The sequence below is a fragment of the Brassica napus genome, chromosome A8 (assembly GCF_020379485.1).
Source record: "Brassica napus cultivar Da-Ae chromosome A8, Da-Ae, whole genome shotgun sequence".
Classification (NCBI taxonomy): Eukaryota; Viridiplantae; Streptophyta; class Magnoliopsida; order Brassicales; family Brassicaceae; genus Brassica; species Brassica napus.
Genome location: NC_063441.1, coordinates 4,354,545 through 4,373,931, shown reverse-complemented (window position 1 = coordinate 4,373,931; position 19,387 = coordinate 4,354,545). Strand labels below are relative to the sequence as shown.

Genomic DNA, 19,387 nt, shown 5'->3' with positions numbered 1-19,387 from the left:
TAAAATACATAACGGCCCACACTACTCGACACGGGCAGTTCGCCCTAAAAAACGCGCCGCAAGGAAATAGGTTTTAACCACGTGTCTTCATCTTAGCCTTCCGCACACCACGTGGAACCTATCTCGACTTGAACGATGCCATCGCCGGAGATCAACCCCGCCACCATTTGAAACCGGAGCTCCTAACTTGCAGAGCCTCCGCACATCCAAAAACCGTATATCAACGTCGAACTGTCTTCACGCCAGAGGGTTCATCGGATTACCGAGAGCGCCTCCGACTTTGGACCACCGGACACGCAGGACAGTCGAACCGTAAACAGCACTCACATCATCGTAAACCAAGACCACCGCTAACAAGCTCGAAACTAGTTACCTCACCCAAAACCAAGGGTTCCAAGGCGGCATCAAGGAGCTGTGTGAGCCTCCTCTCACCGTAATCCAAAAGCCGGCGAAGAGATCTAAAGGAGCCTCCCCTTCCCGGAACCAAGAGTGACATCGGTGAAGCTAAAGAAAGCCTCCACCCCCCACGAAGAACCGACGTCGATGGAGCTAAGAAAACCTCCATCGCCCGGAGGAAAACGACCAGAACACGCAAAAAACTCCCCGTCGCCTCCGAGATCCTCCAAAACGGATGCATGACTATTCTTAATTCGCCTTCTACTATATACATTTTACTAATTCACTTTTTTTTAGCAAACTTTTTTTTTTGAACAAACTGGATTTTTCTAAGACTTTATTCTTGTTCTATATATTATATTATAAAGTAGGCGTAATCGACGAAGCGTCTGTATAGGTAGTAGATACAAAAACGTTCTCATAACATTACTCTAAGAAGGTCTACATGCGTTGTACACTTCTCCCCGCAATACATCGATTGGTCTATGTTCCAAAGTGTATCGCTCAGGCCCCATGTACACCCCTGTCTTCTCCAATAGCCCCATTGCTTCCTCTCTTCCGTATTTTGACTCGTACAGCTTCAAGTACTCATAATCCTGTTCCATTACATCAATTTGAACACAATTCTTCTTTCTTTCTTTCTGGTTGGTAACTAAAAGCTTAAAGCAGCCATACCTGTAAGCCACTAAGAAGACGCTCAAGCCTAAGTGAAGCAACTGGCTCTGAGGATGATGAGAAAACTTCACCCGGGTAGTAAAGAACACCATCACCAGGAGGAAGGCCGCGCCTAAACCTTACCTATAAATATGTTTGGTTGTTTCATATAACTTCCTGAAGCAATCAATCAAGAAACATTTACAAAAGGTACCATAGGTCAGACGAACCTCAGCGCTTGGAACGGTTGCCTTCTCATAGCAGTTTGCACCCCAGTACAAGAACCCCGTTCCACCTTCTTTCCACACACGCCACATCACTGCACGGTGCTGCGTCCCACGCATCCCTAAGTGCCAATTTGGGTGAGGATCTGTAGGTCCAAGGCATATGTATGTCCACCATTCCTGCACCCATCATGAGAATTCCTCTTTATGGTTCCCATTGCAAATACATTCATATATAAACCACACAAGAAGAGTAGCATTAAGATGGCTTAGTTGATTATGATAATGCCTGAATGTATGCATATGCATGTGTACACCTTTTGGGAGCTTATGATAATAATTAATTAACTGTTTTGCGTATGGTTAAAAACTGACCGAAATCTATACTTAAAATGATGATGATTATGGTTATTAGATTTCTATTCAGTTACGCAATATTGATTAGACAAATGAGTAACATAGACTAGTGTAGACAAAGGATCAGAGAGAGCTTACCTCACGATTCTCTAACTGCAATCCCTCCACAATATCTTTCACCAAATCTTCCCGGTTACCAAGCACCCATTCACTGAATATTAAACCATATTTTAAGACTGTGTTGCGGGATTAAGGCAACGATAGACGAACTAGTAGTAAACAGATTTCTCTAAATATTCCTGAAAACGCATCTGAAATCCTAACTCATAGATGAATATAATAAACTCACATGCATGTCTATCCAAATAGGTAATCGGAGTGATACGGTTGGCAATTTTAAGATCAAAAATGTATTTGCTCAAAAAAAAAAGAGGTTACTTTTTGATTAAATGATAGATTGGTGAGGTTAAGATCTTGACAACTAATTAAGCCACAAACCCATGTAAGAGAAGGCAATTTGTCTGAATGATCAAACCACTGCCACCTAAGAGAATGGTGCATGCGCAATTACCTTGTGCAGTATATCTGAGTATGGGGTCGAAGCAGATTTGGAACTTTGACAAAAGATTCAAAGGGCGTTGGTGCAAGAGGCGCATCACCCGGACCTACAGATAGATAAATAAAATTTCTGAGTAGCTGAACCATTGTAAAATAACCGTAAGTGCTGTAATGAGACCAGTGGACCAACATGACGAGTGCGTAAATAATATTTAGCTCTACACAATGACCTAACATTATGGGTTGAACAAACACATTATGTGGGAAAACGTAAGTAAAATCGAGAAATCAAGAAACAAAAAGGGAATCATACCACAGTAGTAAGTAGTCAAAACCCGGGCATCCGGGGCATAGGCGTAAATTTCACTAGCCATCTTGCGAACGTTATGAAAGTGATCCATATTCAGTGGCTGCCAAATTTTGGAATGGTAATAAGAAAGCTGTCAATAAGTAAACCTCAACTAAAAGAACACATCAATTACACCTGTGGTGGAACATGAGATACACAAATGCTAAGAGACACCACCATCGGCCTATTGATAAATCAGTGGGAACTAAGATACCTCATCCCACAAGTAAAAGTAAGCTTTATTCCAGTGGGGTTTACTCCTCAATATCTCAACTTCTTTCCGCAGGTAAATTTCCCTTGAATCATCCCTGCTTGCACATCAACAAAAGTTATAGTTTGGGTACCTACAACACTTATAAGAAGTTTGACTGGGACAACACATGCATACCCTGCTATAACTTGTCTATAAGGTACTGCATAAGCCGCAAGCCTTGGATCAGAGAAATATTCATCAGACTTGGGATGATCGGCTGCGAAACCAAAAAAAGTGGAATGCAAATGGTGAACTTATTAGAATCTGAAGCAAAATAATTAGATGGTGCATAACAATTGCAATACCAGGCCATGGTGAGGTGTATGTCAAGACACGCATATTTTCACCCCATTTGCAGAAGTATGGACTGATCCGATACTGAAGAAGCCACTTGAAATGAAGATCCAGTTTCTCGTACCACTTTTCACTTCCATGTTCAACACCAAAACGATCCTCTATTACAGTATCAGAGACGCCGATGACAGCGGGGAGTGATGGAGTCACTGGAATAATAAATTCCCAAACTGTCAATCTTAGCTTAATACGCACTGCAAGGTTTGACACAACATCTTCTTCCATCATATCAGAGGATCCATTTGTAGAAATGAACTCCGCGAATGATGGAGAGAATAGAATTCTTCTTAATGACGAACTTGCACATTTTATTCTTTCTACCTAAAAGACAAGCTGCAGATTACTGACAAGTAAAATATTTATCCAAGGGGATGAGCTCAACAAAAACAGAAGCAAACTGAAAATTACCACTTCGTCCATGGGTTTTCCTTCTATCGGTTCCATAATATCCAGACAGTTCTTGAGTTCCACACATAGCTGATCCTTCTCATGCTTTCCCAAGTTATCAGAACAGCTGTAACCAAACCACAAAATTTGGGCATAAGCGCGTCAAATCCATGAGAAACAAGTTATCATTTTCCTCCTAAAGTAGATAAAAGAAAAGAAAAACAGAGGGAGACTCACCCTCCATCCGTCTTCATTGCAGAAACAGTAATCTCTCCTTCATATTGACCAGGAGGCTGCCCATTAGGAACGTCTATTGAGACCCAAATCACACTTGTTTCTCTACAATATGGAACATCCGAGATTATATCAATCTTTAACGAATTAAGAAATAAGATTAGCGAGTGGGTAGTACCCTGGAAGCAAGCTAAGTTGAGTAAGAGGCAAATCAAGAGGCACCAGAGCGTCAGGAACACCTAAGACAGGCACCACTCGCCGCAACTTTAGAGACTGGCCAACAACCAATCTGTCATTGAAAGGAAGAAAACAATCATATAGACATCAAAGTGAAGAATCCATCTCAAATATCCATTGAAGCAAATATACGCACCTGTCCCCAGCTGAAGAGCATAAGTCAGTGCACTGAACCTGAACACTCCCGGAAGGGGTAGAGCCAGCCCAAGAAACTTTGGGACGCATGGCAATCTGAAAACTTTCTCTCTCGTTTCTAGCTGCTAAAAGGTTTATCTGTAGAAACACAATGAACAAGAAAGGCAAACTAGAATAGATGATTTAATAATAGGACTACCTTTCAAACTTCCTAACTAACAAATGCAACAGAACACTTGTTTTTTTAATTATTTTAGTTTGTAAGTGTATAAGAAGAAGGGTTATACAGTTTCTAGAGGTCGAGGCGTTTCTTGGGAACCGACGTTAAGAGTATTGGGCATACACCAGACGTGAACCAAGTCAGAAGTAGGAACCTCTGTGGGGTCCGTAGATTGTTTAAGAGGTTGTGAATTAAGACCGCCGTCGTTAAACCCGTAAGCTGTGCCTCCACCAGCAACCCCTTCTACAGGTACACTCATCTCTTGAGTCCCTACACAATTGTTTTTAGATACTGAAACCTAATTTCCACTTAATCTTCTTCTTAGATAAGAGTTAATTAGAAGGAAACTTGTGTAAAATTGACTTCCCAAATTCGTTTCTCAATCAATTTATCTAATCGCAGACGAAGGAAGTCGAGATTGGGGGGTAAAGTAAAGAAGAGGGAATTGAATCGTACCATTGTTGCTGTCCATTTGAATCGCTTCTTCTTCTTCTTGTTGAGGAGAGGAGAAGAGAAGAGAGGATCGTGTTGTTGGAGATTTCCTGAAGCTTTAACACGTAAGTAACGTCCCCGCTTTTGTTTACTCTCTGCCCGAAAAGTACCTTTCTAGGATTTTTGCAATTATGATTAAAAAATAATTATATTTTCAATTTAATAGACCCGCAAAAACAATTTTTTTTTGTTAAATTAGCATTTTTAATATTACTTTTACTGTCCAAAGATTAGAACAGAAAAAAAAAAAAGAATCCGAGAGAAGAGAGCATTTTTTGGTTTGTGTTTTTTTTTTTACTATATTAGGTTATTTTTATTTTGGTTGTTTGGAAATAAAAAACTTTTAGGGGATTATCCATCTCTGGATCAGATTAAGATAATGAAGTTGATCTTCTCTTTATTCAGTCATTGATCCCGTTCTTTTGTAAATTTTGTTCTATATCAACTGACATGTAGTTTTAGAATGTTTTTTTTTTTTGCAACAGAAATAAAACCCGCATCAATGTAAAATCGAACACATCATCGCTTAACCACTGGACTACTCCGATTTTAATATGTAATTTTAGAATGTTAGCATAGCTGTTAACTATTTTGTTGCACTAAATACACTTTAAGAGTGTCTTCTTCACTTGCCTTCTATCTTGTAGAACTAGATGTTTCACCCACGCATACATACATGCATAGTCATGTTACATTTACTTGAGATATTTGATGTACCAAGATTCGATTGTGTATTCTCTGTTGATAAATTTTGTTCCGGAAGTAGCCACCTCTCTGATATGACTATTCATGAGTTAAAGTATGAGCTCAACAAGAACTCAGATGACAATGCTTCTGCAAGGAATGAAGACATTATAAAAACAAATTCCTTGCATGATTTAACCATGTTCAAGAATATTAGCTTTCACCAGGGAATATTTTCTCTGGCTCAAGGCCGGGCTGGTGTATGCTGTTTCAGAGAGCGACTTCGATTTCATTTCACAAGTATGATACTCTCACGTAAAGATGATTTTTGTGTTCTTGTGCCTGCCTAAACAATGCTATGAAATACAATCTTTTTGTGTGTTTTAGTATACATTGCTACTATGCTAGAGATGGATTAAGGCTGTTGCAATGGTTCATCTGTCGTTGTTGCTTATACAATGGTTTAAAATGGAAAGAAGAGACTTCCAATTGGAGACGCAGCTTGTGGAATGTTAGTTACCTCTGTAGCTGTTAAGTATAAATGCAATGACTCTGAAGTGATCCACTTGTCATGTTTCATAAGATTGAGATATAATGGAGTAGTCAAAGTAGAATTATTTTCATTGGATCTGTGATCTTTTGGTAGTCTCAGGACCTGCTGTGTTAGCCAAAGGCATTCCTCAACATGTAGCACCTTTATGTTCCATATCTGGAAAATGGAAACAGTTTGAATAACATCTCATGAAAACAGCTTCACCGAGGTGTTGCTCAAAGGTCCATATCGAAAGAAACACATATGACAAAGCAAACCTAAGAAGATATTTTCCAATTAAGGGGGCTGTGTTGCTAGGTCGTAAAGCTTGTTCTGATATTGGTTTGTTTAGTTTAAGTTGAAAGCTAGTGAGCAATTCAGATTGAAAAGATTTTTATTAAACAGTTATACCATGTCGTTACTGATTTGAAACCTCCGATACTACATACTAAATTGGGATCCTAAAGGTTAACGGACAAAAACGTTAATGAACAGAAAACTATCGTACTAAACCTTAATGAACAGACACTAATCTGAAGTAGGCCGATTTGTTCACAGGCATGAACTTCAACCTCAAGACTTTGTTCAGAGTTCTCTTAAACTGTGTGGCCTTTGTAGGAAAAAACCTCAACTTCAGAGGCTTCTTGTCTGAAACAGCAACAGCATCGGTCGTTGGTTTCTTGTTGGAACTTCTTCGTTTGATTCTCAACTTGAGCAACTTCAACAAAAACGATTTTCCTGTTATCTCGTCCTCTGTTTTCTTCTCTTCAACTTGTGGACGAGACAAGAAAGGATGAGACATCAACTCAGTAGCGCTCCCTCTCTCCTCAGGCTCCCTCGAGAAACACGTCTGGATAAAGTCCTTTGCATCGGAAGGTAAACTCTCTGGGATCTCAGGAGCTTCACCACAACGGAGAAGAGTAGCTAGAAGATGGAGATTAACACCTTCCCATGGAATCACGCCCGTGTACATCTCCAGAACCAAACACCCCACCGACCACAAGTCTACAGACATCTCGGCGACGCCGTCACGGACCGACTCCGGAGACATGTAGAACGGAGTCCCCATCCACGGCATATTAGTTTCCCAGAACTTGGGAACGTCTCCCACCTCTAACGCGCTACCGAAATCGGAAATATTGATCTCGTAACCTTCGCTACTCGAACAAGGGAACACGAGTAGGTTGTCTGGTTTGATGTCGCAGTGAGCATAGCCGTGGCCGTGAACCGAGACCAAACCTTGGAGAATCATCCACGTGAAATCTTTGATCAACGGTTCCGGCAACTTCCTGTCGGCGTATTTGTCCATGAAAGCGCTTAGACTACCTTCGGAAGCGTACTCGAGTTGGAGTTTGTAGAGCTTCTTCCCGGATCTGCTCAAGCTTTCTTCGAGAGAGTCTCCGAAACACGTAACGATATTGGGATAGCCCCTGAGTTCGAGCAGGATGTCTAACTCGCTTTGGAGATTGGCGTAGTCTTCTTCGTAAGAGTTCTTGACGGCGGAGAGGTATGAAGAGCCGTCGTTGGGATTGGAGTAGCGGACGAGATTAACGCAACCAAAGGAGCCTTCTCCTAGAAACCTTACGAATTCTTCCTTTGATTGAATGATTTGCATCTTTGCTGCTTTTTTAGGGTTTCGAAACAGAGTCGCTTGCGGAGAAAGAAAAAAAGGCAAAAGCTTTTTAGGGTTTAGAAGCAGAATCGCTTGCAGAGAAAAAAAAAACGTAAGGAAAATAGAGCAAGAGAGCAAAAAAGGAAATTGTAGTGAAGGATAAGTGATCTCAGACTCTTTTTATAGATTTCGGCACACATGCGAAAAAAGGAAATTTTGAATTGACAATTTCCTTTTCTGACACTCAAAAAAGGAAATTCAACGATGTCGTTAAAAAATAAAAGGAAATTGAACGCACCGCCAAAAGATTGAAAAAAGGAAAATCTTTTGAGTTCGCCGTTTCTTTTCATTAAAGTTTAATCATAACAATAAACAGTTTAATAAGTGTTTAGTTTTAATTCGAAGTAAATAATATATAAGTCTTTTAATTCGAAATAAATAATTTACAATTTAAAAGCTAAAAATATAGGTACTTTTGAAATTTGAAAGCTAAAACAATAAATTTTACAATTTTCTCTTTAAAATTTACATATAACAATGTAAATTTTGTTTTTTTTTTGTAATTCGAGCAAACAATTTTTGATTAACTACACGAAGTCTACGGTTAACAATGTTGCACATGGAGTGGATAAAAATTCGACAAACTAGAACGTTTTAAGATTTGTGTTTATCTTTTATTTTCGGTGACAAAAAAATAATCTTTTATTTTCTTGTAGTGGTTTGTTGTCAAAAATATTGGAATATTCTTTTAGAAAATATTAAATAAATAAATTTAATTTATAAATAAAAACATCACATAGTTTATTTATTTTAAATTAAATTGAACTAGTATTTTAAATATATAAAACATATTTTAAATTGGGATTTAGTCTGGGTTTCGTTATTTTGGTTTTTAGTTTGGTTCAAATAACAATGTTAGAAACTGATAAATTTTGAGTTCAATTCGAGCACGTGGGTATGAATAAGGATATGGAATTTCGATCTTGATTCTGATTTAGGTATCTATACTTTTGTGTTTGCATTTTCTTGATTTTTTTATTTCTTTTGTTATGTATATTATACGAGTTAGATGATAATTGCATACACAAAAGTTTAGGTTTTGATTTGCTGTTTACGTAGTTTTATTCCGTATGTTTGTTTGAGCTCGACATGGTTTGGTCCTTGTATAAAAAGTGCAATATCTATATTTGTCTAGTTATTATATGTTGTTTTCTTTTGTATCATATGTTTTGGTATTTTCTAGGGTGTATGTTTCTACCTTTTGATTTTATTGATTAGGTTTTAAGTGTGATAGAGAAGTCTTTTTCTCTTTGTGAAATACGTTTTTGATAGTTTGTCTGATAACTTTGACTTTGGGAGCAATACTCATTTGGTGTGTCCCAAGCATTTGGATAAAAATTAAGTTGTAGTCAATGTCTTAGCGATGATGTTTGGTTTTTATTGACGTCTGAGTGATAGTAGAAATGAAACATCCTTTGAAGCAAACATGACTTCTGGTCAATTGTGTATTAGTATGATTTTGTATATTTTGATCCAGTTGCATCATGTTTTTTGATTGTGACTTCTCGTAATTATTGGCCAACATTGTTGTCTCTGTGTTCACTTATGTTTGTATTTATTTTTCATATTTGGAAATAAATCACAACTAGACAAAAAGAATGACTAAACTGAAAATTTTTATGCAGATCTAGTTTTTTAGATGTTTTGTGACTTGACCAAAAAGGATGTTTTGTGAATGTTTTTCTGCTAATTTAGTTTGTTTAACTATTGATGAGACTTGTTATTTAGAGTTGTACCGACAAAGAATGTCCGTACTTTTTACCATTTATTCAGTTTAGAAAATGAATGGAAACATAACGAAGCTTGGCATAAATCAATTTGAAAAAAAGTTCATCATTAAAAATTTTGAAGAAAATTTTATTAAGCTACACATATGGGACATGTTCAAGAATGATGTTAGTAGAATAACAGATGTTAGTAGAATAACAGACGTCAGATTTAAGAAGATGGCTAATAATAGAACCGGGCTTGTCTATGATATTATGGAAAGGTTGGAGATGTAAGATGTTTGGTGGGGTAGACGTATGGGTGTCAAAATGGGTAAAAATTAATGGATCAACCCAAACCAATCCAAACCATGGATTTTAATGGATAGAATAATTGGTTACAAATGGATTAATGGATTAAATGGATTAATGAATTTAATGGATTGGGTTAAAATGGTTTGGATTGTAATGCATAATGAGTTATCCATAACTAAACCAATAACAATTTATAATAAACAAAAAATCAAATCAAATATATAAACAAAAAAACAAACCAAATTTCTAAACCAATTTTACTACACCAAATTTTATTTATTTTTTCACATATATATATATATATAACTAAATTTAATAAACTAAATCGAACCCAATTATTCACATATACATATATATATATGGGAAATACCCTAGGATATCACTAAAAAAGTTTATGTCACAAATATAGAATCTATGGATCAAAATGACCAAAATGTTTCATTAAAGAGGTAATATACATTTATAGCTCTAGGGTTAACTAATCTAAACCTTAGGGTTTAGAATTAAGGGGTGGAGATTTGGGATTAAATTTTTTTTTTCAATTTTTTTTTTATTTTTTTCGAATTACAAATTTTTTTTTATAAAAAAGTTCGAATTTGAAAACATATAATCTAAAACTATAAAAAAATATTTTTTATTTTATTTTTTTATATCTAGGGTATTAGGGTTCTTTTACCTATTAAATGAAATATTTTGGTCATTTTCCTCATTGTGGTCTATTTTTGTAACCAAAACTTTAAAATGGTCTATTTAGGAGAATTGCCCTATATATATATATATATATATATATTTGTTAACATCCAACTTTTCATATATATAAAACTATTATCTCTTGATTTTTTAATAAGCCAAATTTAATCATAAATATTGCCAAATCATTAAATCAAGTTTTCCACCAAAACTCTAAATTGGATTTTTTTTCATCAAAACGCCAAATCTAATTTTTCCACAGGAACGACAAAATCATATTTTTCCGCCAAAATCGCAGTCATGTTTTTTTCTGCCAAAACCGTAAAATTGAGTTTTCCGCCAAAACCGCAAAGTCGTGTTTTCCCGCCAAAACCGTAAAATCAAGTTTTTCCGCCAAACCGCAAAGTTATGTTTTCCCGCCAAAGCCGTAAAATCAAAATTTCCAGCCGAAACGACAAAGTCGTGTTTTCCCGCCAAAATCGCGAAATCGAGTTTTCTCGCCAAAACCGTAAAATTGAGTTTTCCGCTAAAACCATAAAATCGAGTTTCACGCCAAAACCGCAAGATTGAGTTTTTCCGCCAAAATCGAAAAATTGAGTTTTCCTGCCAAAACTGCAAAATCGTGTTTTCTCGTGAAACCTGCAAAATTGAAATTACTGCCAAAACCGTGAACTCAAGTTTTTCCGCCAAAACCGTAATATTGAGTTTTCCGCCAAAACCATAAAATCGAGTTTCCCGCCAAAACCGCAAAATTGAGTTTTTCCGCCAAAATTATAAAATTGAGTTTTTCCGCCAAAACTGCAAAATCGTATTTTCTCGTGAAAACCATAAAATTAAATTTACTGCCATAATCGTAAAATTAAGTTTTCCCGCCAAAACCGCAAACTGCAATATTGTATTTTTGCGGCCAAAACCGTAATACTATGTTTTCTTGCCAAAACCGTAAAATTGAGTTTACCCACCAAAACCACATAATTAAAATTTTCTCGCCAAAATCGCAAAATCATGTTTTCTCACCAAAACTGCAATATTGTATTTTCTGGCCAAAACCGTAATACTGTGTTTTCTCGCCAAAACCATAAAATTGTATTTCCGCTAAAACAGAAAATCTCTATTTCCCGCAAAAACGTTAAACATAATTTTCTCACTAAAATCACAAAATTATCTTCTCTGCTAAAATAATAAAATGGTTCTTAACACCAAAACCATATAATTGTATTTATCAAAGTCTAAGTATTATTTTTTTTTCAGCCCCAAAGTAATATTTTTACTTAGTAACCATTTAGCCTATATAATTATTGTTCATGGGTTAACCATTAAATCATTAACTTAAATGAGTTATGGATTGACTCAATCCATTTGTCAAATGGATTGGTTAAATCCATAACCCATATAAGCTTAAAACCATTTGGATATGGTTTAGTTTGGGTTGGTTTACCCATTTTGTCACTGACATTTATGGCTGAAGAGGGAAAAAACAAAACCAAAATAAATAAATAACCAGTACATTGACAACATTAGTATTTTTTCACAAACATAAGCACTTAAAACAAACAAAAAACAACAACATTTTTATCCCAAATGAAAAACAAAAAAAAATCAGAAAAACACAAACCAAACAACTTAAAACCAAATGCAACAACTTTAAGCACAAATGTAAAAACAAATAAGTTTCCAAGTTTTCCTTGGAAAATTTTTTAAGCAAACATCACACAACAGTTATGGATAAACTGTGGGAGCTGAGCACCAACACACCAATGTTTTATTTCTTCCCAGTGCTGCTCTTCCACGTCTGGAGAAGGACGGCATGAGTGAACTATTGTCTTCCTATGCCAAGAGTGAGAAGTTCCAATCACCAGAAGTCTGTCTCCCATCGATTTAAACGCAATCCCCCAACCGAAGGCAGCGTTTGCGCTCACAGGGACAACACCAAGTTTCTTCCACATATTAATGTTTATATCATACACCCGAAGCTCGTTCAAAGATGTTTCAAACATGTATAGATTGTCATCAACCACAGCAATAAGGGGCGGAGATTGGGAATGCGCAGTGACTGTCATGTCTTTTAGCATGTCAGGTATCAGCTCCCAAGAATTGGTCGTCTCATCATAACTTTCTCCACAAGTGAGGTGTTTATCATTATCATCTCGGCCACCGAGGACGTAAAATTTTCCACGCAAGAAACATCCTGAGCTGAACTTCCTTGCTTTATGCATTCCATTAATCATAGTCCACCTTTTTGTATCAGCATTATACTTTTCTACAGTTTGCACAACAACAGGGTTCCCATTTTCATCCATTTTAATGCCTCCTGCAAAAAATGCAGTTTTACCATGGCTCGCAGAACCGTACATAGCCCTCGGTGTGATCATTGAAGGACCTTTGAACCACTTATGATTTTCTAGCTCATAGCGAAACACCACAATTCCTTCTATTTCTCTCCCTATGACAATTAGTTGGGTACCCACACTAATTGTTTCCTTATCGCTGTGGAAAAAGCAATAGTCGGAAGAAGGAACTTTAGGAAGTTCCCGAAAGGTTTTAAAATCCTTATCAAACATTTCCCAATTAGATACAGCCCCTGAATGCAAAATCACATAGGGTTTCACAAGTCCCTTTTTTTGTCTCACCCTGAAAATTTCACAGCTCTTTAATAACTGCAAGAATTTCTTGTTAAGAAACTGCAGTTTCCAGTATTCAAAGCATGGTAGACGAGCAATGATCTCGACCTCAAGCTCGTACAAAAGCTTATGATCAACGTAACAGGCATCATGAGTTTTTAAACCTGCAATATTCTGAAATTCTTTTGTAATTTCTCCTTTTTCTTCCTCGTCAGAATCAGAACAAGGTTTCACATTCAAGTCAGGTATGTGAGGTTTAATTCCAACCATTGAAATCTTCCTTGGTTCAGATTGGCTCAAGCTTGCTTCAACTTTAGGAGCCTGATCTTCTCTTAGCATTAGCACATCTCGGTTTATTTTAGCCATCTCTTTTGACATCAATTCCTGTAAATTTTAAAATAATACTATGAATAACAGCATTCAATTCCAAGAATCTAACATAATTTTTTTTACTACATATAATTACAAACAATTTTAAGTATTTGAACTCCTAAATTTTATTTAAAGAAACAATAATGAGATTCTGTTATATGAACTGGGAAATCAAAGAGATTCAAAAATTGCATTAAGTAATATAAACTCAAAAATTGCAAGCAAATAATTAATTAATGCTATATAATTTATTGTTTTGAAAATTTAATATTTCAAGAGATTAAGAAAAAATATCACCTTAGTTTATACAATAATGTGAGCCACTAGAAAAAATGTAATTTAAATTTATGCAACACGACGGAAATGGACAAGCACTGTTCTAAAACATATAATTACAGACCTTTTACGATTATAATTTTTCTTTTTAAAGAACTTTCAAAATATCAAATTGGGAATATGTATTATTTCTTATAAGTAAATCAATATAATTTCAAAACTAAGCATATTATGACAAAGATTAATATATTCTGTGATAGTGATGCAATATAAAAATCTGATATGTAATAATATCAGTAGTGATTAGATTTATCATAAAATTTGCATGTGTACCTTAAAAACTGATAGAAATTCTTTATTGAATGTTCTTTTGAATCCCAGTTATATTTAGTTAGTTGAAAAGATGCATAAGAAATCTTGACTAAGTTACTCAGATATATATAGCATATGTGTTTTGAATTTTAGCTCTACCATATTATAATGTTTTGTTTAATTTTCTTACCATATTAATACAATATCCTTATTCAACCTTTTACCATAAATACAAGTAATAAATTATCTGGAAATTTTGACTAAACTTTTATGAGTTTATTTAAATCTTTACCATACACGAAAAGACTACTAATTAGTGATTGTTTGCAGTTTTGACTAAATTTTGTTAATTGTTTGAAAATATTTATTAGGTTTTCAAAAAAAAATGTTTTGAATACTTTTTGGCTTTCCATTAAAATAATTATTTTATTTCATTGCAATTTTTTTTTAAATGTATGCATTATTAAAGAACAATAAATAACAAAGTTGATACTTGCGAAATAAAATAGTTTCATTTTAAAATAAAAGATTACTCTCCATCTATAATGAAAGTCCATTTTGTATATTTTCTTTGATCAAAGTCTATTTGTGTATGCAACACATTAAATTTATAAATCGAAAGTCGAGTATTAATTTAATACCCTATGATTAACCTGATTCGAACCAACCTGTATTTGGTTACTCTGAGAATATAAAGAAATGAATTTATGTTACAATGCAATGGATATTTATTGTTTCTCCGATACCTTTTAAGTAGCTTACAATGTTCATTTCTCAGAAGAAAAATTTGATGCTCCTATATCTTCAGAGAGTTCTTTAAATTGGCTTCAAGGAAATAAAATATTGCGAACTCAAATCATTGATCTTGGATAAACGATAAAGAGTTTTCAAATTGGGATGATCTAATAAATAGTTATAGAGATCAAGCCGCTAATATCGAACTGACATGTAATAATATTAAGAAATAACAACCTTATCCTTATTATTATTTGTAGATAAATAAGCACATATTTATAAATGCTGCTTTTTTTTTAACGTTGGGTAACACATTACATCATCACATAATCTCTAAATTTATTATATATGATGATCAACTACCTGCAACATATGCGATATTGATTAACAGCTTCACGAATAATGATTCCACGATGAAGCTCTCCCCGAAACATTTGAAACCACATACGGTTCGGCATGTACGACATCCTCTATGAACAGGCTCTCACCGCAACAGGCGACCACAACGAACGGCTCTGCTTACAGTACTCTGGAACCTCTGAAAGCTTCGCATCCTATAATCTGCAAGAAATTTTATAGTCTGGGATTCGAACCCGAGACCTGGGTGTAGAAGCCTTTAAACCTTAACCAATAGGCTAGGGTGCTTCCACATAAATGTTGCTCTTTTATTTCTAACTACTTGCAACTTCATTATTTTTCCACACCTCTGTGTAAATAATAAATATTGGGTTCACAAAAAATACGATAAAATGATATATTAAAATTACCAAAACTAAATTACTTTATCTCTGTTTTAGTAAAATCTTATAGAAAATCTATTATGTAACCATATAAAATAAAATAGGGATTTTTTTAAATAAAAATAGATACAACCATAGTTTATGGTTAAAAGCCAAATGACCTTAAAAATTCTAGTTTATCCGAACTAAAAAAATAAATTAAGATACGATTTTAATGTGTTATAACTTTTACAAACCTAAAATTTTGGAAAATAAACTAAAACCAGATAGCGATTTTAACTGAACATATGACATAATTTCCCACCAAAGTCGTAAAATCAAAATCTCCCGCCAAAACGGCAAAGTCGTGTTTTCTCGCCAAAATCGTGAAATCGAGTTTTCCCGCCAAAACCGTAAAATTGAGTTTTCCGCCAAAACCGCAATATTGAGTTTTTCCGCCAAAATCGAAAATTGAGTTTTCCCGCCAAAACTGAAAAATCGTGTTTTCTCGTGAAAACCTTAAAATTGAAACTACTGCCAAAACCGTGAACTCGAGTTTTTTCGCCAAAACCTTAATATTGAGTTTTCCGCCAAAACCATAAAATCGAATTTCCCGTCAAAACCGCAAAATTGAGTTTTCCCGCCAAAACCATAACATTGAGCTTTTCCGCCAAAACTGCAAAATCGTGTTTTCTCATGAAAACCGTAAAATTTAATTTACTGCCAAAATCATAAAATTGAGCTTTCCCGCCAAAACCGCAAAATTGAATTTTCCCGCCAAAACCGTAAAATTGAAATTTCCTGCCAAAATCGCAAAATTGTTTTTTTCCCGCCAAAAACGCAAAATCGTGTTTTCCCGTCAAAACTGCAATATTGTATTTTCTGGCCAAAACCGTAATACTATGTTTTCTTGACAAAACCGTAAAATTGAGTTTTCCTACCAAAACTGCAAAATTGAATTTTCTCGCCAAAACCGCAAAATCATGTTTTCCCACCAAAACCGCAATATTGTATTTTCCGGCCAAAACCGTAATACTATGTTTTCTTGCCATAACCATAAAATTTTATTTCCACTAAAACAGAAAATCTTGTTTTCCCGCAAACATGTTAAAAGTAGTTTTCGCACTAAAATCACAAAATTATCTTCTCTGCTAAAATAATAAAATTGTTTTTAACACCAAAACCATATAATTGTATTTATCAAAAGTCTAAGTATCCTTTTTGTTTTCAGCCCCAAAGTAATATTTTTACTTAGTAACCATTTAAGCTATAAAATTATTGCTCATGGATTAACCATTAAAACCATTAAATCATTAACTTAAATGAGTTATGGATTGATCCAATCCATTTGTCAAATGGATTGGTTAAAACCATAACCCATATAAGCTTAAAACCATTTGGATATGGTTTGGTTTGGGTTAGTTTGCCAATTTTGACACCCCTAGGTAGACGCATTGTGTTAACTAACTTTTTTTAGGTTTGTTCTTTTATAATTTTGTTTTGTGGAATTTTAACATATTAATAATTTCTTTCATTTGAATGTAACAATATGTTTTGAGAATGTTTTATGTGTTCCAGTTTTAATAACGTGAGCATCATATATATTTTTGTATGGCTCTCTTAATCTTTCGTGCTTTAATAACGTGAGCATATTTATACGTTTCAAGTATATATATATATATATATATTTAACATGAATCACATGGTGCAAGAAAGAATAAGAACAAATTGTTTCCAAAGATAGATATGTTAGAAGCAAATTTTAGTGTTATTACTGTGACTGAAGCAAAAGGATGGAGCGTTCATCAAGGAGAAGCTACTTTAGCTTCTAGAGTATATGCATAAAAGAAATATGAATTTTATTCAGTTAACATTGATATGTCAGTGCTAAGAGCAGGAAAAAGTAGGTTTCGATGTACAAAGTCAAAACTGATCAAGAGCCTTATGTTGTACGCAATGCAATTCTCGCAAAAAAAAAAGCTAGCTGAAAATATGTTACATGTGTTGGAACTTTATCACAAATGCCGTTTTGATTATGTAGTGGAGATAATTAGTGAGCTGCCTGGAGTGATAAAATGACCATCATTTCACATTTCTGTAAATAATCATCTCAAAGCTGATGAAGGAAACATACAAATGTCTACAATCTCTAGTGATGATGATAATATTAGCTATCTTGAGCATATATCTAGAGTTAAGCTTTATGGTGAATTGTATTTTTTTTCAAATGTTCTTAACATTCTAGTATATTTTTGTGTATAACTTATTTTATTATTTTTGTTACGATTTCTTTTGATTGATTATAGAATCAATTTTGTTTATGGTATCATTCTTTATGTTCATAAAACCAACTTATATACTAACATTAAGTACTTATATATACAATTTTTAATATTATGCAGGTGGCTGTGTGGATGTTGAATGATGTTGATGATGAGGATGATGAACCTAATTTTTTGATGTGCTTAAGCCACATAAATTGCTTCAAAGAACATATCAAGAGGCAAGATGACATCATGTTCAATAACTTATGCACATATCATATCATAAGTGTTATGATGTTTCGCATGAACCAAAAAATATTTCAAAATTTATGTAAGATATTAGCAAAGAGATATGAGTTACAAGAGATGAATAATATTTATATTAAAGAAAGGGTTACAATGTTTATTGAAGTGGTGGGTCAAAATAAAGTTATGCTCGTTCTTTAAGAAAGATTACAATTTTGGTGATATTTCAATTCGCCCTCCTAAGAAAAATGCAGAAACATACACAGGTAGAAAACATGAATATACCATGAATTTATTTTCTATATGTAACTTTGATATGAATTTCACATATGCCTATGTGAGTGTATCGGGTAATAAATATGACACAAAGGTATTGACTTATTATGTGAGGAATGAGATTTTTTTCCACTTCCGTTAAATGGAAAATATTGTTTGGTTGATGTTGGATATCCCACAAGATAGAGCAATAGAAGATTTATGTGATTATATTACTAGTGAGTTGAGTAAGGGACATCATTTACCTTCCTAGTTTATTTGACTTTTTGTACTTATTTTTATTTATTAGTTTTATGACATTTGACTTCTAGTTTCTAAACATTTATTTTATATTTAGTTTATTAGTATATTTCTATTTAAAAGATAATATAAATTAAAAACAAAACTAAATAACTGAAAACAAATAAAAGTAGATATTTGGTCGCAACCGACATTGAAACGAACAACGCATCAACAATAGCCACAAAAACTGTAAAACATTAAAACGAACAATGCATCGACGATTTCCATGCTCAACCGCACAACTTTCGAAAGAATAACATCGTCAAGTCACAGCCTGTAGTCACTGAATCTGGTCGCTAACTCTTGTCGCTGACGCTGGTGACCACCAAATGAAGATTACCTTATAAAAAACTTACAAATCAAGAAGAGAACCCCTCATAACAGTGTCACAATCAACTACCGAGATATACATATCATCATTAACTATATCCGCTGAATTAATGGTGGTGTGGCCTATAAAAGGCATTTTGTAAACATGATTTGTTGGTCTATATAGACTCAATGTACGACTTAGGGTGAAATGATTTAAGTTCTTCCATTAGCCAAAAAGGTGAACCTTCCCCAAATTTTTTAAATTGTTCCAACATGTTGCATGGATCAAAACCATGCATTAAATATTTATAACAATATTAATAGCAAGACATTTAAAAAATATCATTATTAATTTTATGTTTATTTACTTTTTCGTTGGCGATTATGATTTCTAATAATTCAGCAAATTGTGCGTTGAAATGTTTCCAGGTGTGAATGATCTTGACTTTGATGAACCCACTTGTCTTAAATGGTTTAACATTAATTAAAAATGTATATTATATTTTTTGGGACCGCCATTCTC

General features: G+C 34.4%; 3 protein-coding genes across 3 annotated transcripts; all 3 read right to left on the bottom strand.

The window, feature by feature from the left end:
* Positions 1 to 720: 720 nt before the first annotated feature.
* LOC106371881 lies at positions 721 to 4,984 on the bottom strand. The gene is made up of 15 exons (XM_048737643.1): positions 4,815 to 4,984; positions 4,426 to 4,628; positions 4,140 to 4,276; positions 3,945 to 4,055; positions 3,770 to 3,871; positions 3,554 to 3,659; positions 3,097 to 3,466; positions 2,927 to 3,008; positions 2,753 to 2,846; positions 2,503 to 2,599; positions 2,203 to 2,296; positions 1,770 to 1,842; positions 1,281 to 1,454; positions 1,072 to 1,194; positions 721 to 992 (listed from the first exon to the last, which is right to left on the bottom strand). Exons 1-15 carry the CDS (start codon positions 4,828 to 4,830, stop codon positions 828 to 830), a joined length of 1,947 nt encoding a protein of 648 aa, XP_048593600.1. The 5' UTR covers positions 4,831 to 4,984; the 3' UTR covers positions 721 to 827.
* Positions 4,985 to 6,580: 1,596 nt separating this feature from the next.
* LOC106369805 (mitogen-activated protein kinase kinase kinase 20-like) lies at positions 6,581 to 10,021 on the bottom strand. Its single transcript, XM_048737388.1, has one exon. It carries the CDS (start codon positions 7,679 to 7,681, stop codon positions 6,581 to 6,583), a length of 1,101 nt encoding a protein of 366 aa, XP_048593345.1. The 5' UTR covers positions 7,682 to 10,021.
* Positions 10,022 to 11,769: 1,748 nt separating this feature from the next.
* LOC125577018 (F-box/kelch-repeat protein At3g27150-like) lies at positions 11,770 to 16,687 on the bottom strand. The gene has a single exon (XM_048737642.1). It carries the CDS (start codon positions 13,446 to 13,448, stop codon positions 12,147 to 12,149), a length of 1,302 nt encoding a protein of 433 aa, XP_048593599.1. The 5' UTR covers positions 13,449 to 16,687; the 3' UTR covers positions 11,770 to 12,146.
* Positions 16,688 to 19,387: the final 2,700 nt, after the last annotated feature.

Excerpts from the sequence above, each read along its gene's own strand:
- LOC106369805 (XM_048737388.1), bottom strand. The coding sequence starts at position 7,681 with ATGCAAATCATTCAATCAAAGGAAGAATTCGTAAGGTTTCTAGGAGAA.
- LOC106371881 (XM_048737643.1), bottom strand. Across the intron at positions 4,277-4,425 it reads CGCCTCGACCTCTAGAAACT|ATAAACCTTTTAGCAGCTAG; the intron begins GTATAACCCTTC and ends GTGTTTCTACAG. Across the intron at positions 1,455-1,769 it reads TGCAGTTAGAGAATCGTGAG|GAATGGTGGACATACATATG; the intron begins GTAAGCTCTCTC and ends TGATGGGTGCAG.
- LOC125577018 (XM_048737642.1), bottom strand. The coding sequence starts at position 13,448 with ATGTCAAAAGAGATGGCTAAAATAAACCGAGATGTGCTAATGCTAAGA.